The 21,363-nt window shown below is 52.4% G+C and overlaps 1 protein-coding gene across 4 annotated transcripts in view; it reads left to right on the top strand.

Annotated features, from left to right (window-relative positions):
- The window catches only part of JADE2 (jade family PHD finger 2), an 84,036-nt gene that overhangs the window by 52,157 nt on the left and 10,516 nt on the right, over nucleotides 1–21,363 (top strand). For 3 of the 4 annotated variants that reach the window (XM_055811705.1, XM_013303513.3, XM_005242758.4), the window contains exons 6-10: nucleotides 3,034–3,245; nucleotides 7,147–7,314; nucleotides 7,851–7,967; nucleotides 14,224–14,685; nucleotides 19,996–20,113. In XM_055811705.1, coding sequence (XP_055667680.1) covers nucleotides 3,034–3,245; nucleotides 7,147–7,314; nucleotides 7,851–7,967; nucleotides 14,224–14,685; nucleotides 19,996–20,113 — 1,077 coding nt within the window. The remainder of the gene's footprint in view (nucleotides 1–3,033; nucleotides 3,246–7,146; nucleotides 7,315–7,850; nucleotides 7,968–14,223; nucleotides 14,686–19,995; nucleotides 20,114–21,363) is intronic. The other variant, XM_055811706.1, reaches the window with a different exon arrangement.

The following is a 21,363-nucleotide window of genomic DNA, read 5'->3' as shown; positions in this document are numbered from 1 at the left end:
TAACCAGGTAAAAATATCTTCCTCTTGGTCAGCAGGTAGAGTCCACAGTCCTGGTGATGGTCTCAGACATGACTTAGCCCCTGGACATCGCTGGATCTATTAATTGTAGTCAAGATCAGTATCTGGGTCTTTGCTTTTCCTTCCCCAGGGACAACAACGGCATCACTTGTGCATGTACACAGAGACTGTTTTGGTGGAGCATTTTTTTGGTTTTGCTATTTAGCTGACCATGATTGATGCAGATAGCATTTATGCAGCCAAAAAGATGACAATTTTTTGAATGGGGTTTAACAGCACAAACTTTACATGATGCAGAAGGAGATAAATGGAGCACAAATGGAAAAAGCATTTCACCCCCAGGCCCCATTGTTTAGTGTTTCATAAACGATTAATCGCTTCATCCCCATCAAGTGCAATTGTCAATTCAATAAGCTCCGAGGTATTCTGAATGGCGCTTGGCAAACAAACTCCTAATGTAATTACATCTAAATGGAGTGTGAGAGCGCGCGTGTGTGTGTGCGCAGGAGGGAGAGATCTATATTTTTCGGTGTAACGGTGTAACAGCTATGTGGCATGTAGGCTGATAAGGAAACCCCATCGGGTGCTGGTCCTGCCCCGGCGCAAGATTTTTGGGATGGGCAGGGACTTTCTCCCCAGGGTTAAGCTGGTGATGCTGGGGCATCACCATGGGTGGAAAACACAGGAGATGGGATGGGAGCGGGTTCTTTCCACTGGAGGTGAAGTGGGGGCAGTGGCGATGCCAGTGCATCCCGACCCTGCAGGCAGGTCAGGGCCAGGGTTCCTGTGGAAACCCCCTCACTTTCCTTCCTCGCGCTGCCTGCAGCTGCCAGCTCGCTGCCTGCCCTGCCCCTTGCACAGGGCGGCTCTAGCAAGTGCGTGGGGAAGAGCACCGGGAGCACTTTAATGATCATTTTGCTTTCCAGAAGAGCAGAGAGAGCAGAGCCTGAAATGCTGGAAGAAAGAGAGTTAACTCCAGGCTGACACTCCGGTGTCTGGGATCCTAGTCACCCACGTGGACTTGAAACGCTGACCAAGAGGAGTGTGTTCTTGCTGGGTTTGTTTAATACTCATGTAAAGTCGTGGTTTACAGCTCTCCATAGAGCAAGTGCAACTCTGGTGGTGTGTATGCACCATTAAGGCAAAAAAAAAAAAAAGGCTTTGTAACCTGCTCCCTGCCCTCTTGCATCCAACCTGCATGATGCCAGGAGCGAGCCAGCAGCTCCATCCTGGCTCCGGCACGTGGGGCTCGCTGTGCCACCGTGGCAGCGCAGGATGCTTCACCTGGCCGAGCTCCAGTGGTCCCCGGGCAGCCTGTGCCAGCCCGGGGCTCTGCAAGGTCCTGCGCCCATCGCCAGGGCTGCTCGGTAATGGAACAGGTATTGGCAGGTTCCTCGGCGTGTTGCGGCTCAGCAGCCCCACACTTGAAAGGGCTGCGATAGGGAACAGTGTTGTCTGTCTTAGATGGTATCTCAGACTCGACAGAGACATGTAAAATGCCAGGCTAGATGTTTGCAGAGACTTGTCAAGCCAAAGGAAACCGTGCCAATGCGAAACATCGGGGAAGAGCTTAAAAAGGCAGACAATGGTGTGTTTGCTTGCCGAGCTCGCCTGCGGGTTGCTTTCCCCCTTGACAGAGTTTTTCCAGCCAGTCCGTGGCCATCAGGGAAAGGTGCAGCTAGTAGTGCTGCCCGGGACCCCTGCGGCCCCATCCCACCCCAGCCCTGGGGACCTTTTTGGGCCCCAGAGCTTGGCCCAGGACAGGGACATCGCACCGTGGCTCAAGAGATGCCCAGCATGGCAAATTTCTCACCGAACATTTAATTAATAACCGCTTCATATTAGTACTTCCTCAGGCTTTTTTTTCCCCTTCTATGCTCATTAATGAGATATTTTCTCCCATTGCCTTGCATCAAGAAAGGTGGACAGCAGCGTGGGTCAGGCTCCTCCGCTGTCTGTGGCATTCTGGAGCATCCTGGCCGCCCGAATAATATTATCCAAGGAAACAATGAAATGCGATGTTTAGATGTTTTTTATTGCATCTTGCTGGTATTTCCATCCTCATCTCCATGCCTTCTTAAGTGATGAAATGGTGCTCACGGGGAGATGGGGTGCAGTGGGAGCTTAACTGTGCCTCTTACTCCTCACGGAGAACCTCACTCCTACTGCTGACAGATTATTTTTGCTTCTTTTTTTCCTTACCTGGAGTGTCCTCACGTTGCATTTGTGGCACCAGGACCTTTGTGTGTGGGTGAGAGGCAGCACTGCCAGGGCTGGGTTCAGCACAGCACTGTTCCAGTGCTGCTGAACTTCTGGCAGCAGCATCCCCCCTGTAACAGTGGCCGGGTAATCCTGCTGCTGGAGGTTGCTCCTCTGAAAAAGCCTCTCCTCGTTATTGGCCTTGTATTGCTGGTTGTCACTCTGCAGAAACCTCTGGTAAAGCACCTCCGCCACTTCTTTCCGCTAAAGATGCTGGTACAGGGGGAATAAAAGACAACACAGTGGATCTGAGCTCACCCCTGCCCAGGTCTGCCCTTCTGGTTCCACTAAACCCAGCCAGGAAAAAACCCCCTAATTTGTCCTCAATTTCAGCCTTTGGCTTCAGTTTTACAGTTCCATTTAATTGGCCTTAAAAGGGTCAATTTTCAGTTATAACAATTAAAGCATTGACTTTGTGTTGCCAAAGCTTGTCTGAGCCCTTGCTGCAGAAAGCATCTTTGCAAAACTTGTCTCCTTGAACATTTAAACTGTCAGACCTAATTATCCGCATTGATTCAGCTGAATGGGTTTCTTTCCTCTCAGCCAGCAGCAATATTTTGTTACTGTCTATGAAATATAAACTGCATCCCGAGTTAGAAGCAGCCGTTTACTGAATCGCCGCTCTTACCGTCGCCGTGGATTTGCCTCTTGAGTTGCAATCTGAAATGCTCAGCCCTTTGCAAAACGCTCCCCGAAGTCGGGTGAGCTCCTGCTCTGGAGCTGCATCAGTGTCCTCCTCTGCCTTCTGCCTTGCAGAAAAGCCTGAGCTGGACGAGATCACCCTGGAGCGAGTGCTGGAGGAGCTGGAGACCATGTGCTACGAGAACATGAACATCGCCATCGAAACAGAGGAGGGTTTGGGCATCGAGTATGACGAGGACGTGGTGTGCGACGTCTGCCGCTCGCCGGAGGGGGAGGACGGTAACGAGATGGTGTTCTGCGACAAGTGCAACGTCTGCGTGCACCAGGTGAGCCCCCGTGGCGGGGGGAGAGCAGCAGGGCTGGCTGCCTGCGCATCGGGCCCCCGTGCTGTTCTCTGGGTCCCCCCTGTCCCTGTCCCCCTTTCCCTCAGCTGCTGTACAGCCCTGCTGAGCTTTTCGGATGGATTCCCAGTGCAGCTGCAGCGGAGCGAGGGTAGCAAATGGGGTCTTGGGGAGCTGGCAGGCAACAAACTTGCTTTTTTCTATTTTTAGCCCAAACCCTTCCAAAGTGCCCATGGAAATACACAACCAGAGGCTGAAAGCCGCTCCCTGCAAGCTTGCTTTGCCCCTTCCTCCTTATTCTCTGGTCTCTGTGATGCTTTATTTTATGCCTGCTCTTCCATTAATGTGTTTATTCTTCTTTCTTTACCCCGTCTGGCTTTATTAAGCTGCAGCGGGATCTTTAGCACCCAGGGGTGGCCGGCACCGTGTGCGGGCCTGGCTGGTGGGCTGGGAGGGACGTGGCCCCGCAGCCCGGCACGCAGCCTGCCCTTGCCACAGCGGTGGGCTCGCACAGACCTCCAGCCTCCTCCTCTGCAGCGATACACGATGGGTAGTAGCACCTTCCAGCTCCACGAGTGCTGCCTCACCTCACAGGGTTTCTGTCCCAGCTTCCCTGCTGTATGAGTGTAGGATTTCATTTTATTTTACTGCCTGGAGGAAAATAATTTTATTTTTAGAATTGAATGCAAGTGCTTCGAGCCCTTGTCTGGGGGTGTCTGTGGGCTCCTGCACTTGGGGAAACCTTGGCAAGGAGAAGGCAGCCGTGGGAGGGTCTCCTGGGTCCTGCGTGGGTCCAGGGAGGTTTTGCTGGTCCTGCTGCAAGGGCAACTGGAATGGCAGCAGCATCTCCTGGGCTTCACCCTCTGTGCGAAGGGGTTTGGGTTTTTTTCCTCTCAAGAGCCATTTGCTCGTCTTTTGGGCGGCTTTTCCATCAGTGCTTCCTGGAGGTGGGAGAGCGTTGGAGATATCTATAGTTGCGGGAGGTGGGTGTTTTGAATGGTTTCCATCAGTGAATCAGATTCCACAAAATACCAGGATGATTCAGGGTTGGGGTTTGGGGTTTTTTTTGGGGGGGTTGCGTTTTTTGTTTTTTTAACGTGCCCAAGTGGCGGTGAGCAGGGCTGCCAAGGGGACGTGTGGACCCCGGCTGTGCCCACCGCCGGCCGCGGCACCCCACCGGCTCCGCTCTGGGCAGTGGTCCTGGCGCTGGGACCAGTGCGGTGCTGCAGAAGGGGATGCGGGGGGCTGGATTTCAAGGCTGTTGAAAGAAAAAGGAGATTTTCCATAGTTTTCAGGGAGCAGAGTCTAACCTGAAGCCCAATGCCATTCTGTAAGCTGCTGGTGATTTAATCTCTGCCCCAATTTACACCCTGAGCCACAAAGTGCAGAGCCATGGCACGGGGTGTTACGTGGCATCGTGGTTTTTATCTCAGCTGCCCTGTGCCTTTGCCAGCCCCGCATCCACAGCCTGCTGGGGTTGATGCTTTCCTGCGTGCATCCAGGCAGCGATGCCGCGGGCTTCGCATTTTCAGGCAGTGGTGGAGGGGAGCTGGGGTCCCGTGGGACACGGCTGGAGCCATGTCCCGTCTTCCTGCATCCCAGCGGGGTGGCACAGAAGCAGGGTGGTGCTCAGACACACGTTGGTGGGTTATGGTGCTGGAAGGTATCGTTGTGATAATCTCATCTGCATAACACAAGCCATGAGGCTTGCTATTAATTAATTCCTGTGAAGCGTAGCTTTTAGAGAACACATGCAATCTTCATTTTAAAATATTCAGCCAGGAGGAATCTCCCCCCCCGCTGCTAAATTGTTGTGGTTCATCGCTCTCGCGGTGGCAACGTCGCACTTCTGCTTAGCATGGGAGCGATCCATCTCCAGCTTCCAGCCACCGCACCACGGTCCTGTCATTACCAAATTCCTGTTCCCCAGTGTGGGGACACGGCCGAGCCCTCCCTCTGTTACATGGACCACACCACATTTTTCTGTGGCTCAGCATCCTCCCTGGTTTTTTGGCGTCCCCTTTTTGGTGATGTTGCACCCGTGACAGGCGCAGCGATAAAAATAGCTGCTGTGCTCCTACACAGTGCTGCTCTGCTCCGTGTTCCCAGAGCACCTTCTGGTGCCGGACCAGGAGAGTGTGTTTAGCTCATAACCCACCTTGTTTCTAGATCCCTGCCTAGTCTAGGACAGAGGCCCTGTAGCATTTGCTCCTAGGAGCAGGGCTGCATCTTGAGCTGCTATGAAACATCTGGGAATAAATAGCCAAGAGCTGAGACTCTGCCAGAGATGCATACCTGGTCATAATTCCTGTTTACCCCTGGATTTTGAGATCAGGCAGCCAGTTTATTCTCCTGGTAGTACATACCAGGCTGATTTTTGTCTGGTACTAAATCGCATGTTCTAAAAACCTCTGTTACAGAACTTACCTATCTGTCAGATTTGGAGGCGCTGTGAAACACACAGTTAAGTCTCTCTGAACCGTGTTAGACTCACAGCAATAACATTACCTCCCTTAATTCCTTATTATCCCAATAATCTGTTCATGAAGTAGCTTTTTCCCCTTGGAAATCACTATCAGAGTGCATTTGTACTTTGGGACAACCTGAAGTGGTGTTATAAAGTCTGTTTGTGGCCAGCAAAGGCAGAGGAGACACTTTGCCCACACCCACGCATCTCTGCATGCCCCCTGCCCTGTCCCTGCCTGCAGCACTGCCACTTGGGGTGATGGTGACCTGCGGCAGCAGGATGAAAAGCTGTTCTTTTTTGGCAAAAACTTCAAGAAATGGTGTTGACAAAGGCCTGGGCTCCATTTACAGCCAACAGTGCTGGGGGTCCTTTTTGGCACTGCCCGCTTGCCTTATGGAAGGGCATCAGAGCACCAGGTCCAGAATAAATTGCATTGCCTTGCTTAAAACGTGGCACAGCCCCATGACAGCACCCAGGGCAGTCCTCTGCCTCTCTGAAAACCTTTTCAGTCCAAGTTACTGGGACACGCTGGTTAAAAACTGTCTAGTTTTAGTAGTAGCTGTTTGATACAGTCATAACTTACGGCTGAAGTGGAAAGTATTTTATCGTCGTCATTATGCGATACGGCTTATCATTTGGCTCTTCCCCAAGTACGGAAGAGAAATATTTATGAAACACTTGGCTCCTCTGCGTCCTGCGCTATCGCAGCAGGTCAGGGAGTTCTGTGAGCGACCCGAGTCCTTTTGTTCTCACTCTCTTGGCCGTAGACTTGTCCTTGCCTCCTTTAAATTTATCGTCCTTTAGATGTGTCATCCTTCATGGTTCCTTCCCTCTGATTTATATTCATGACTATTGGTTTCCCCTTTTTACCTTTCCGTAGTTATTTTCACTTCCCTTTGGGCTGTGTGGGGTGTGTAACCAGTGTGGCCATCTTTCTCAATCATGGGGTTGTGGCTTTCCAGCCCTCAGCTGCCTCAGAGGTCTCCTCCGCATGGCATTTCTTCTCCGACTTGTCATGGCTCCGGTAGCTGTTCAGACACGGGCCGGGGATGGGCAGGCAGGTGTCCGCACGGCAGAGCTGCCGGCGTGGGGAGTCTGATGGAGCAGCCTGGTTGCCCACCCCCGACCTGGAGCCGGGCAGATGCTGGCCATGATAGGCAGCACATTTTTCTGCTTAGCTTTTAATTAAAACCCAGGACATACTGATCCAGCAGGAGTATCCCTGTGAAAACAGGGAAGGTAGCAAGGAAGGAAGAACTTACCCTTGTTGTCTGCGGAGCTGCTTTTCATCTGCTGTTCATTAGGTTGCCCAGATGTGGTGGCAATAAGCCAGTGAAGAAGGTGGGGGTGAAGGAGGAGGGCTGGAGGATGCTCTTCCCGGGCTGCTGGGGCTAACCCTCCTCCCTGCTGTCCGTGCAGGCGTGCTACGGCATCCTGAAGGTCCCCATCGGGAGCTGGCTGTGCCGGACCTGCGCCCTCGGTGTTCAGCCAAAGTGTCTGCTGTGCCCCAAGAGGGGGGGAGCGCTGAAGCCCACCCGGAGCGGGACGAAATGGGTCCACGTTAGCTGTGCCTTATGGATACCTGAAGTAAGATGTTTTCCAATCTCCTCTTGACACATGGGTGGGCACAGACCTGGTTTCAAGTCTCAGCCCAGGATGGTCATTAATGGTCTAAACAGCAACCCCAGTTTGGCTCACCGGGCTGTGCCGAGGTCAGAGCCACACGGCCGGGCGGTCGGAGGGCTGTGTGTTTAGTTAGCAGCCAAAGGGTTCCCTATTAAGAGAGGGCACAGAGGTGTGGGGTGCCAGGGCACAGAGGTGGGGGCATTCACAGGACCTCTGGGCAGGGTAAAGATAACTTCACGTGCCTACCTGAGATACACAGCAACATCCACATGAGGAATTAGTTCAGATGAAACGCCGACATAAATACTTCCTTCCAATTCATCCAGATTTGTTTCTGGTTTTAGAGCTTTGGGGTTTTTTTCCAAATGACCAGTGAACCTGAAAAATATATTAAAAAATTAAAATCCATCCCTCATTCAAACTACCACAGACGTCCCCCTGCAGGAGATTTGGGATGATAGCCGGTATTTACAACTTGCCTTCTATTTTGTGGCCAGGTTAGCATTGGATGTCCTGAAAAAATGGAACCCATAACGAAGATCTCACATATCCCAGCAAGTCGATGGGCTTTGTCCTGCAGCCTCTGCAAGGAGTGCACTGGGACATGTATTCAGGTATGTAAGTCGGCACCAAAGAAATTCAGACCTCCAGGATTGTGCCTGTACTAGCCACTGGAGATTCTCAAGATGTTGGTGAACGTGATCTGGCAGAGGCTTATTCCTGCTCTGAGTAAACCTAACGACAGGGAGCACAAGCGCCCATCAGACATCATCAGATGTTGTTTGCAATCATTTAATGTATTGAGTGCTAGGAATCTAGATTAACTTTCTTTGCATAACACAGTTATGTTGCTGTAGTGACACTAATCACCGGGACTGCAAATGACCTTGGTTTGAAATCGGGAGCTTCCAGCAGAAGGGCTTGGCATAGCTGCCAGAAAAGTGAGATACTCATCAGATACGTAGCCCAAGTATTCACAAACCAGCGGAGGTTGGCTGGGAAGCCGTTCTGTTGCAGGGGTACCAGGGAACCCCAGGATTAGGTAGTCCTCACTAGCCTGCTGGCTTGGAAAATAGAGTACTTGCTGCGTATTACATTCCCACATTTTCTCCTGTTTTACCACATCTAAGAAAACCACTGCAGACATCTGATTGCCTGCTCTTCCCACAGCGGGAGGGCGAGACGTTCTCTTTGCAGACTGAAAGCAGGACGCTCTGGGCTTTCCGATTGCAAAAGTGGGACACAGCTTCCCAGACAATGATCTCTCTTACTGGGGAGCGAGGAGCAGAAGCTCCCATCCAAAATGCAGCGCTCTTGGTGTGAGAGCTTTCGGGGAGCCTTGCTGCATCCACTGATTCTCCCTGCTTCCCGCTGCTCCAGCAGCGTAATGTCCCGTGGTCCGTGCGGACGGGCTGGAGGATCGGCCGCTCTGTGGTGCCCACTGCTTTTGTTGGCAGAGCAGGCACCAAAGCAGTCTGGGCGTGAGGGAGGGCATGGAATAGCCATTAAGCTTGGAAAACTTGGAAGTCTAGGATGTGTACCAATCCTGACAGATCAGCTCCTGTACAGCAACAGGAGCTGCACCTCGGAGGTCAGCGTGTGCGGCAGAGACGGGGGGGGACCAGAAGTAGCTGGCTGGCTGCAGGGGGGCGATAGGAACAGGGGGGTCTGCAGGCTCCACTGTGTTTTTGCTCCCACCTCGGGTTTAATACTTTAAAGGGAGTCATTTAAAAAGCAATCCCCTTAGCTTGGAATGAAATCTCACAATACTTCTTTAAATCGCTAGTGTTGACTCACTTCTTTTTTGATGACTCTGGGTGGATCTGCTTATTCCCCCTGCCAGATGGAGATACTGTGTCATAACAGCAACTGCTTTCAAAGAACGGAAGGGCAGGGAAGGAGGCAAACAGGCTTGGCAGCATCAAAAAGAATTCAGCTTCTCTGAGGCTTCATCCTCTTAGTGCCAGCATGGCATGGGAGCTGTGAGATCCCGGGGACCAAATGGATTTGTATTAAAGGTCACCTGAGATGGAACAGGAGCTTTATTGTCTGATGTGTCGGCAGCTCACGGTTTATAAGTCTTTGCAAGATTGTCACCGGAGCCTTTGCCAAGGCCACCCTAGCACGCTCGGGATGGTTTTGCTTCAAGGAAAAGGGGGAGAAGGAAAGGAAAAAAAAAAAAAGGGGGGCAGGCAGTGCCTTTATTTAAGGATTTATGGGGTAAATCAACAAGTTCACCCATAGATAAATAAACATGCTTCATACTCATCAGTGGGACAGAGCTCTGTTTTGAAAGCTTATGTTTATGGAGCATATTTTTGAGTAGTGCCTGTTTATACAGGTGTAATCTAACTACCTTTGTCAGCATTTCAGGCGTGTGACCCAGCTCTGAAAGGAGGAGATTGTTTTCTGTTAGAGCTTTTATTTTTGGCAGCAGGACTCAGGTGCTGCAGGTGGGGCAGGTCTGGGGAAGGAAGGGTGTTGCTTCCAGGAGGGGGGTTTCCCAGTGGCCAGTTGGGACTGGGCTTCACCAAAACGGGTGTCGAGATCTGGAAGGCAAGCTGGAGGAGCAGAAGACTTGTCATCCCAGTGGGGCACGGGAACACTCAGAGGCAGCACCACAGCTTAAGAAAACACCCACCTCGACCACATTTGCAGAGACAAATATGAAATATTTTTGCTTAGGGTTTTATTTTTTACCCATCCAGATTTGACCATCAAAAGGGAAGCAAACCCAGGGAGTCCTGGGGAACCCTCCCCACGGCTCTCCATGCCTCTGACCTTGCTGCTTGCAGGTGATTACTGCCCTACTTTCTGGTACGGAGCTGTGTACTCAGCGTAACTTGGTGTGGCCAGAGCCGAGCCACAGCCCCCCAGCACTGGGCAGGGATGCTGCCCTGGAGGCACCCTTTCCCTGGCTCCTGTTAAGGGGAAATCACGACTTCATGGTGGTTCCTGTGGTCAGACATCATGAGATGCCAAAGAGAGCTCAGAATCCAGCAGGAATTTTCTCATTTGCATTGCTGAGATGGAAGAGAGACTGCTAGGAGCCGGGCTCTGGCACAGCCCGAGTCCTGACCATGCTCGCTTGGGACCCAGCTCCCTCCTCACCAGCTCCCTCCTCGCTTCTCGGAGCAACTGGAAGAGCTCACCAAGCCTTGCAATGCAGTGCAGAGTGCCAGGTCTGTGTTAGTTGCTGGCAGTTTCTCCAAAGGGCACAATCTTTTGCTGTCAGCATCTTCCAGCTTTCTTTTTGTTGGTTTGTTTTGGAGAAAAAGCTCTTGGAAGTGTCCTCCACCACTCGTTAACGCTCCTCTGCCCGCTGCTGCCTGCTCCCCTTGAGCTGCTTGTGCCGCTGGTCCCCATCCACTGGGATAACTGGTGCGGTGGTTCCCGGGTCCCCATCCACTGGGATAACTGGTGCAGTGGTTCCCGGAGCTGTCGTCTGGTTGTGCCTGTAGCCCTGAAAACATACAGCTTGCCATCGGGAGAGGAGCAAGCGTGCGTGCAGCCCCCTCGCCATCCTCTGCCCCAGCCCCGCATCCTCCGAGGGTGGCTGTAATGCTGAAATTGCTTGTTGCAGCTGAGAAGCGCTACCAGGATCCAGACCATCTGTGGTCACTAAAAATCACATGGTACTTTTTGTAAGGATGCAGAAGTGTCGTGGCTGATGGCTTGGCCGGAGTTCAGCACCGGTAATTAATGTTTCCTTCCCGAGATCCCCTCGCAGGTCTGTTGGAGGAGCTGCTTCCTTCCCCGCCGGCCCCAGGCTGCGGCGGAGCACCACTGTAAGCCGGTCAACTCCTGTTTGCCTTGCATTTCCCTCTGTTTCTTCCCAGTAAGAGTGGTTTGGGGACTAATTAACAGCCCACATTAATCTCTAGTGCAGTTTTCACCCTCTCTCTTGGAATTGTGTTTGGGAATGGATTTGCCTGGATAAGCAAAGCATGCTGGAGTCCTTGAATGAAAGGTGCTGTAAGATAACGAAGCATGATCGATAACAAAGCAGGCTTAGGGACTGCGCCAGTCTTTTGAGCCTGGTTTATTCTGCGTGGCACATCCCTCCCTCCCACAAAGAGTGGCTTCGTTCCAACACCATTCTGGGGTGGATCAATATGTTTTTATTGTCAGTTTATGCAAGGTCCTTGGGTAGCCGTGGCCAAGCAGGTACCTTTCTTTGTGGCCCTGTCAGCCGAGCTGCCTAATTATTTTCTATTTGCATTTTGGGCACGGTTTCTGACAAATGCCGCTTGCCATCTGTTGGAGGAAAGATCCAGGACGGGAGTCATTGCACTTGCTTTATTCCTAAGGTGGAGCGATGGTCGTTCCTGTTAGCAGGACGCTGGCCGGGCAGAAGGCACAGCCGTGGTGTTGATGCTGGTGTTAGCACCGGGGGCAGAACCCGGCGGGAGGGGACGTTGCTGCGTGGCTTTCCTTAGCTCACATAGTTCACCAGTGGCGGCCGGTTCTCTTATCTCTTCGTCATAATATCTGTTTTGTCATAGTAATTGTCATAAATATCTATGACACTTTCTGTGCCATAGATATTTACGTGTGTAACAGCACAAAAGTTTGCTGTAGTTTGAAGCACCCCCAGCTGTTATGCCGAAACGGCCAGGATGGAGTATATCAGGAGTATGTCAGGAGTACATCAGCAGTACATCAGCAGTATATCAAGTACGTCGGGAGGACATCAAGGAGTATGTTAGGAGTATTGTAGGAGTTACGTCAGGAGTATATCAGGAGCTCTCTAGCTCCATGCAGTGCCATTACCATCTTGGCTACCAAAGAAGAAGGCTCCATCATGGGAACTTCCAGCTGGCAAAACTCCAGCCTGAAAGTGCCGTTGAAGTGAGGAGGGGTGACTCCATCAAGCAGCATCGCATCTCCTCGTACCGCTGCTCGCTCCATGGCTGTTGAAAGCCGGTGTGTGGTATGTTGACTGCACCGAAAAAACCTGGAAGCTGCACGTCAGGCTGGGCTCCCTCTGTCCCTCCTTCACGACAAAAAATAAATACTCGAGATTGAAAACGGTGCTGCAGCTGCATAGGAGGCTGCGGCAGGGCTCATCCCGTGGGATGGGCAGGGCAGGCACCCAGTGCTGCGGTGGGTGCCCCGGGTTGGCATGGGGAGCCCTGACAGGTCCCGCACGATGCCAGGCTCCACGCAGGCGCCGGCACCATGGCAGAGGGAGCTGGTTTTTGCAAGCTCTCAGCTATTTTCACGAGCAATTTCAGGCTGAAATGAGAACCAACTGGCCGTGTTTAAACGGGGTAAGCAGGGGGTAGGTGTTCATAATCCGCTTGTATCTGGTGCCTGCAGGAGTGAGAGCCCGGCATCGCTGCCCAGAGCCGTGCTGGTACAGCTCAGGGCTCGGCCGTGGCGGGGCTGCATCCAGCTCTTCCCGCTGGTTTCGGAGGTTTTGGAGCAGGGCCTGGAGAGTCCTGGAAGTGGAGGACTTGGACACCACTTGCCTACGCTTTTCTTGGCCCTGGCAGCCGCGCAAGTCTCTCGCTTTCATAAGCACCAGCAGATACATAAACAAAGTCAAGGGAAAATATCTAAAAGCAGCAAAGTCAAAAGTTCACATGCTGGGTGACTGAGCAGGAATTCAGGGCTGATGGGATGAAGATAAAAAGCCATAAAACTTCTGTTCCTCAACTACTACCAGAAATTTACTATTTTTTTTTCTTTTTGAGAATTCAAGTGCAGCAGAGCCCCACTAAAACCGAATGGTTTGTCATCAACATCCAGGAAGTTTCATATGCCTCTGCCTGGTCCTTCAGGCCACAGCTACATCTTCATCCCCCACAAGAACAATTCTTCTATAAATGCCAAAATATGGTGCCTACAGTAATAGCCCACTTAAAATGCCTCATTATTGCAGTTTAACTGGTCATTAGCAGCTGGAGTAGACTGATTTTGTATGGGTTATGGCTGAAATAATTACCTGACACTCTGAGCCATTAAAAACTGGTTAATGAGTAGAGGGGGAGAGGGTGCTGGTGTGGACACAGGCACCGTGCTGGCTGGGGGTGGTTCTCTGTAGGAAACCAGGCTGAGATTTGTTGCCTGTGGGATCCAAAGTAATTTAAGCCTGAGGTAAGTTAGGGAAATCATTAAAAAATTAATCCAATACAAGTTTGACAACACTGTAGCCACTGTACCAGTTCTAAAAAGTTCATTTTGTGATGTTTTGCTCTGTATATGCTGAGTTGCTTTTTTTTTCTTTCTTCTTTTTTTAATGGAGCTAATTAGAGGCTGTGTAATTTCCAGAGGAGAAAGGCATCGTGTTCCGGGAGCACTGGCTGCTTCTGAGATGCCACATTCACTCACAAACCTTGACATACTCTGGATGTTTTCAGTGAACGTGGCATCTGAGCTTTAGATGTGGTAACAGAGTGGAGCAGTTTAATGGTGAAATACAGATGAAAATTTCTCCATCAGGAGAAATCCATTGGCAGTCTTTGAGCATCCCTTTAGCCCATGCTGTTGTCTTTGCCTGTTGCCACATCTTGTTGGAAGAACCATTGGAAGCTCCCGTTTATGGTGGGTGACAGTCGAGCAGGGCCCGTCACAGAGAAGGACTAAAGCAGGTAAGGTGGGAAGGTGCCTGCTGACAGTGAACCCTGGGTTTCTTCTGCTTGGGTTTATGGTGTCCGGCTCATGGGTGTCTAAGACTTGGGCAATCCAGGTGTTTCTCCGTAAGGAGTACCTCTTGTGGAGCATCCATCACTTCATGGTAGGTGTTGTCACTGCATGGTTGTCACCGGGTTTGTAGCAAGCACTTGGTGTCCCATTGTGTTGGTAAGCATCCCCCCCACCGATGGTGCTTTGCCCTGGCCGTAAGCCCTGTCCTTCTCCCCACAGTGCTCCATGCCCGCCTGCGTCACCGCATTCCACGTCACCTGCGCCTTCGACCACAACCTCGACATGCGGACTATTCTAGCAGACAACGACGAAGTGAAGTTCAAGTCCTTCTGCCTTGAGCACAGCACCGGTGCCACCAAGTTGCCTGAGGAGGCGCGGACAGAACCCGACCAAGCCCAGCTGGACTTGGAGAAGGTCACGCTGCGAAAGCAGAAGCTCCAGCAGCTGGAGGAGGACTTCTATGAACTCGTGAAGCCTTCGGAGGTGGCAGAGAACCTTGACTTAAGTGAATCGCTGGTGGATTTTGTCTACCAGTACTGGAAACTGAAGAGGAAAGCAAATTCCAACAAACCGCTGCTGACACCAAAAACAGATGAAGTGGACAACTTGGCCCAGCAAGAACAGGACGTTCTCTACCGACGCCTAAAGCTCTTCATGCACCTCAGGCAAGACCTGGAGAGGGTGAGTACAGCTTGTCCTTCAGTGGTGTACCCATATGCTCTGTCAGGGCTGCTTTATTGTCTGCTGGTGCCTATAGACAGCACCAGCCCTGTTGCTCCTGGCTCAGCTGGTCTCCCCTAGCAGTTGCGCCCCTCCATCTAGAGCATTATTCGGAAGAGTAACGGTGCTCAGCATGCAGGTATCATCACTGCCGAAACACTGACACTGATGAAACAAGTTAGTGGCCGTCCCAGCTGGGGGTTCAGAAGAACAAGTTGTGGGGAGAGGTGCCTCTGCAGGGCTGGGAGGATGGGAGGCAGATGATGCTGCAGCTGATATTCACTGTATTTTATTAGTCTCAGGCCACAGAGCTATCCTGTGCTGCCCCTCCGATGCTTTCCAGCAGCAAGGCACAGGAACACTTAATTATTTACTTATATTAAACAGCAAAGAAGGGTGAATGGCAGGATTGAGCGGCTGGGCCGGCGGGAGTGGGAGTGGGCATTCCCTGCCCTGCCGCAGCCAAAAATGGGTCGGCTCCTCGGGGAGCTGCCGGTGGAGGCAGAGCCATGCGGGAGGATGCAGACGGAGGATGCAGACAGGGGATGCAGGCACCCGCAGCTCCCGCAGTGCAGGGCATCCGTGCACAGGGGAGGCAGCAGCCGTCTCCACGGCAGCTTTTGGGGGAGAGCAGGCATCGGTGGAGCCGCGGTGCCGGAGCCCCCCGGGCTGTGCTCACTGCCGCACCATGCTGTCTGCCTGCGGATTTGGCTGCCATGGCTGCACAGAGGGAAGGAGCAGGGATGGGGCAGAGGCAGGCTGGTGAGGAGGAGGGGTGGCGAAGGCGAGAAGCAGTGAAGGGAAGAAGCACAGCACCCAGAATGAGCTGGCAGAGCAGGCAGGCGAGGGGACGGGTGCAGTAGTGCTGCTGCAGGAGGGGCACAGGGGCGTAGCACAGGGCGGCAGTGGGATGGGGGCAGGCAGGGCAGGGCTGCCGAGGCTGGCACGCAGGGCCAAGCTCCCTCTCCTCCTCTACCTAAAACCGGAGCCCTGCCTGGGGTCCCCCCTCTCCTGCTCCTGCCAGAGGGGTGAAGCCATGACCCCTGCCTGACCGCCCACCCCAGGTGCAAAAGCCGTGGCAGGGCTCAGGAGGTCTCTGGGAGCAGGTGAGGAAGGAGGAAAGCAGGAAAACAGCGTTGCTTTGACCTGGTGGAGGTGGTGCCACAGTGCCCTGAGCAGGGGAGATGTGGTGCTGCAGGGGACATGCTGTTCCTTGGGAGGTAAAGGTGATGGTGATGCTGCCCCTGCATAGCTACCCCTGAACTCTCTCTCCAAGCTGCTGTGGGTCTGTGGTATAATGTAACCCATGGGGAGAAAGGTGGTGCGGGTGAGCGCTCTAGTTGTGTCTGTGGACCAGCTCACTGGTCCCTTGCTGCACCCACTTCTCCCGGTGGGTCTCGGAGCCTGAGAGCCTTCTCCTGTGTAAAAGCAGTCAGATCTCAAACCACTGGTCTCCCTTCTGTGGCCGTAGCAACCTTCATCCCTGCGTACATCATTGCCGTCGCTCTGCCAGACTGTCCCTCCTTGGCCCCTGCCTTTCCTGCGTCATGTTTCCATCTCTGCCCCTGGCCTGGGCTGGTGCCGCTGTTAACGGGTCTCCAGTACCAAGCTGCAGGCAACAGGATGCAGCTGCCGGATCCGAGGGCGTCAAGTTCATCTCACTTTGTTCCTTCATCTGCTTCTCTATATTGTAAATCTAAACCAGGCTGCCTCGCTCTGCTTCCACTTGCTCCCAGCTTGACTTCTCCCGGCTGCAGTGAACCACTGTGCGTCTCCGGGTACAGTGCTTTGCTCCAGGAACTGCCTAATTCAAAGACAACGGCACGGCAGCTTCTCTTTGATATCTTTGTGTCAAAACTACATGTTTTACCAGATTTTGCATTTTCCAGAGCTGCCTCCAGGCTTTGTGGGGTCATTCCCCATCGGCGTTCAGCCTCTGCTTAGCAACTCCCTGCCAGGTTTCACTGCCTGGCCCTGGAAGAGCTGTTTGTTTGCTCTGCTTCCAAGAGGAGGAACAATAAACACTGGCTGGATCAAAGTCCGGTGCTCAGATGGGTGATACGGGTCTAAATCCAATTGCTGCCAGTGCATCCCAGGTATCTGATCCTGTCCGTCAGCGCCGCTCACAGCTGCCCCGTTTTGCTGGCAGGCAGTGAGGCATCACACCAGACAGGGGCTGGAGAAGAGCAGCCAGGAGGGATGGCTTTCAGAGGGTGTCGGTGGAGCATCACATTTGATTTTAGTGTTTTCAGCAATTAATCTGTCAGGATTGGTTGTGATTTCAGGGCTGATACTGGTATCTGGATCCAAGAGCTGGGGAGGCAAAAACAGCAAGGCAGGTGATGTGGGGACAGCCAGGGTGATGGCTTTTCCCTCTGCCCTCTCTTAACCACTGTCATTTCTACACTTCACGGTGTCAGCAAATTAAAGGTATTGCCCAGGAATCCTAATACGATCCCCCTGTTTTCTTTCTGACTGTTTTTAACCCTCTTTTCATTTTTGGTTTTTTTTGGTTGTTGTTTTTTTTTTTTTTTAAAAAAAAAGCCTTTTCCAAGGACTGGTTGTTTAAATTAGCTCTAACAAAAAGCTGTAGTTTCCAGGCTTTCATACCAGCATCTAAGCTTGGCTTGGGGAAGCAGCGCTGGCTGGTGTTTAGCCATGTAAGTGTGTGTAAATACCAGCAGTCTCTAAGCAGAGCACAAGCAATGTTTTCTTCCAGGAATATCAAATCATAGAGAAGAGAGACCGCCAAACACTTTGAGATGCAGGTTGCCAGAGGCAGTTGTTTTCCTCATAAAGAAATTTCAGTTTGATGTTTTCTCCAATCCAGAACAAAAAAAAGAGAACGTAGTAAAATATGCAGCATATAGCTTGCTCTTTTGTATTTACAGCTGGGGGATTCAACAATAAAAAAGGCAGCCTTTTCTCCTGTATTCGTGTTTCCAAATTGTCCTTAGGTAAGACCAGTGCTGTCAGGGGATGGCCACAGTCATCCTGCTGCCTTCCCAGCCTGTGGTGGCAGGCGTCAGGTAAGCATGGGACAATGTCCTGGCTTGCTCTGTCCCTGTGGGAGGCACAGAGGCTCCCGACCCCACAGGGACAGTCCCCCAAGCCTGGAAATGCCCCAGCTCCCTCTGCAGAGAGGGGTTTGAGGATGAGGAGGGGGAGGAATCGGAGACATAGGAGCAAGTGTGGACATACCCTTCCAGTTACTGCCCGTGCCTCCATTCAAGCCACCTCCTCCTTACCTTATCACAGGCGGGTTTGCTCTTTAGAGCATCAGGAAGCTGAGTAAATGCTGTCAAATCCTGTTCGCTGCCAACAGCATTTTCTGTTTCACAGCTGAAACCCTCCGTTCCCTCCAGGAGCCTCAGTCCCCACTGCAGCCATGGTGACAGAGCCTGGCTCTCCAGCCACCCTTACACGGGGCTGGCAAAAAGCACGGCACTGAAATTCATCACAAGGCCGATGCCAGCGGGTGTCACATGGTAGCTCTGTCATCTTGGGCTGCTGGGGGTGTTTATCAGCAACCCCCTGTGATGAGCGAGGTTTAACCGCTGCTGTGCTAGCTCACGCCAGGATTTCTGTCTTGTGCTTTGCTGTTTGCATTTAGGGCTTCCCGCCTGGTTAATAAAATTTCTTGAACTGGGACAAAATGCACCAGTGATCTGCAGGTAGATGTGGAGCAAGTGTGAGTAACTGTACAGAGGGGCTAGGTCTGGGGCAGGGGGGCTGCACCAGCTGCGGACCTGGGCCAGCACCACCTGGATATTTTGCTGTATTTTTCATGTTCTGTCCTAGCATTTGCTTTAGTCCAACAGGCAGTTTTGTGAGGCTCTAGTTCAGGAGACAGGCAGCCTCATACGGGCATCTCTGTGCCCCTTCCCTGCACGTCGCATCAGGGCTCTGTGGGAAGAGAGTCTCTCCCTGCCTGCAAAAGGAGCAATTTGTGGATGAGAACTGGCGCGTTGACCCAGGGCACCAAGGTCCTGCTTAGTGTTTGGCATTTTTTTGTGCAGGCTTCCATGGCAGGTGTGAACAGGGCACGTGTGTGATGCAGCTGCTGGGCTGGGGGCTCAGCATGATGCTCAGATGCTGGGGGCTCTGTGCGTCTGCTGGGCTTTTGCATAACTTATAATGCTCCTTCTACAGCACCTTCCCTTCTGAGATGGGAACAAGTCCTTTAGAGACATTAACTTCTTCATTAGATCTGTGAAAATTAACAGGAGATTAGAACAGCCTGTGCATCCACACCATTGCTGTACCTGGGTAAGATTACAAAATAATTTACCTGTTTCTCCTGGCTCTGTTCCCATTTTATGGGTCCTGGTCACATTGTGTGCCGATGTGTATCAACAGCAGAGTTAAAGGATGTGCTGCAACAAGTACTGAAAGTTAATCCTGAATAATCAGAGCAGATTAGCAGCACGCTCGGCCCCGTTTGACTCCCTGTGTGCTGTGTTACTGGGGCTGACTTTGTGCCCCGGAAGGCACTGATGCCAGAGGGCAAACCCTGCCTGTGCACTCCAGTCTTGGATGGGAGAAGGTGAAGATCAACTTGCTTAATTTTTGTGCTCAGAGGAAGACAGGAGAGAGAGAGAGAGACTCTGCTACCTGTAGCATCCTATGTGGACCCCTGCGTGGGCAGAGCTTTGGACCTGGGGCTGCCCCAGCCCCCTGGGCACAACATATCAGCTCGCTGCTGCCCCAGGCACTGGTAACACTGGTAGCTGAGCTGTCCCTCGTGCCAGGGCAGAGGCTGGTGGAGCCTTGGCTGGGGTCTCCAAGGCAGCTGCTCTGCTTTGGGGTGGGTGCCCCTGGCACCCAGGTCTGCAGGGCTTGGCAGGAGCACTTGGTGCTACAAGAGAGATGTGCTGCTGGGGTGAGTGGAGCCACATCTCTGGAGATCCTGAGATTCCTTACAGCATCTGCATGACCAGTGCACGGGCTGGAGAAGCCGGCCAGCCTTCCTTACCCCCCATGGGTCCCGGCTGTCAGAGCCAGAACAGTGAGATTCAGGCTTTGAATTATGCACTGCACGGTTTTTCCCAGATACATGTTACGCAGTTTGGCTCAAGAACCCCCATCTCTAGTCCTGGCGCATCTAAAGAGCCCTGGTAGGAGTTTTGGTGTGGCACAGATGATGGTGAGATGAAGAGGACTGAATCCGGGGAAGCAGGGATTTCCCTGGGCGGCAGAAGCAGTGACGCAGCGTGAGGAGACCTGCTTTGACCCTGCCTAAACCAGATGCTGTTTCTTGTGTTTCTGTAGGTTAGAAATCTCTGTTACATGGTGACGAGACGGGAGAAAATGAAACACACCATTTGTAAACTGCAGGAGCAGATCTTCCATCTCCAGATGAAGCTTATTGAGAAAGACCTTTACCCAGGTCAGTACCACTTACCAGAGCTTGTTCTCACAGATGCCGTCCCTGCCATCCTGAAGCCCAAAACTGGTGCCCAAGCCTCAGATCCCCACCCCGGGAAACCAGAGCTGTCCCCCCTGCGCTGTTATTTAAGCACAGTTCGTATGTTGACTCTTTGCCCATCTCCAGTTTCGTTCAGAAGCACACGATAAAGCCATACCCTGGGTGAGCGGAGTGTCGGAGCTCCTTGTTCCCACAGATCCCTCTCGATCCTCCTCTCCCTGGGAATCACTTGGAAGGACCCAGCGTTTGGTTAGGTGGTGATGCTAAGGCAGTGTTTTGGCGAATTTCCCGGAGATGGAGCTGTTTGGGAGGAGATGGCAAATCCTGGGCACAGGGCTGCTGAGGCTGGGGCTGATGCACAGCAGCTGGCTCCCTGGCACGGGGCAGCAGCGCCCACTTTGGACTCTTTGCAGATGCCTTTGGCTCTGTCAAGAACCCAAGGTTAAGCTGTTGGTGGGATGTCTGTTGCTCCTAGAGACAAGCTCCTTTTGCTCTGGTCAGCTGCAGTTTTCAGCTCCGGATACCTGTTAGTGGAGAACATCACTCTACTGCATGCAAAGCCTCTGGCAGCTTTTATCAAGGAGCTGAAATAAAGTTGCTTTCCTTCTGTCCTATTTTTTTTTTTCCTTTTGCACAAGTGGTGCCGGAGCCCACAGCTCCTCCTCCCTCTTCCTTTCCCTTTGGTGACAGGGCAGAGCAAACCCCATGGCTGCAGAACTGTTTTTCCAGCAGCAGCATCTGGTGCTTTGGCAGGATTTCCCAATGGTTGTTGTGTTTGTGGCTCTGGAGTTGTGTTTGAAGCCATCACACGGTTGAGGTTTCTTCAGAAACCGTCTGGGCTGAGCTTTCCTAGACAAAGGTTTCCTTTGACTGAAGTTTTGGAGGCTGAGAAATGTGTACGTTGAGATGTTTGTGACCTGGAGCCTGTGCAAATTCCTCTCGATGGCCAGAGGCAGGCGGCAGCGTGGGCAGGGGTGGCCGGGACCCCAGGGTGTGCTCTGGGGAGATGTGGGTCCTTGCTCCCTGTGACACAGATTAGTGACACTGTGTGCTGCTCCGTATGTCCTCGCTGAACCAGTGATAGGGGTCACCAGCCTGGACACACACAGAATGGTGTTCCCAGCTGTTCCCCCCAGCCAGAGACCCCACGTCGCGTATCCCAAGAGCCATTCCCTGGCACCCGGGGAATTCGTGCCGGCTGGTGCTCCCAG

Source organism: Falco peregrinus, chromosome 8 (genome assembly GCF_023634155.1).
Source record: "Falco peregrinus isolate bFalPer1 chromosome 8, bFalPer1.pri, whole genome shotgun sequence".
Taxonomy (NCBI): domain Eukaryota; kingdom Metazoa; phylum Chordata; class Aves; order Falconiformes; family Falconidae; genus Falco; species Falco peregrinus.
Note: the sequence above shows the minus strand (reverse complement) of the source record. Positions and strands in the feature narration are given on the sequence as shown.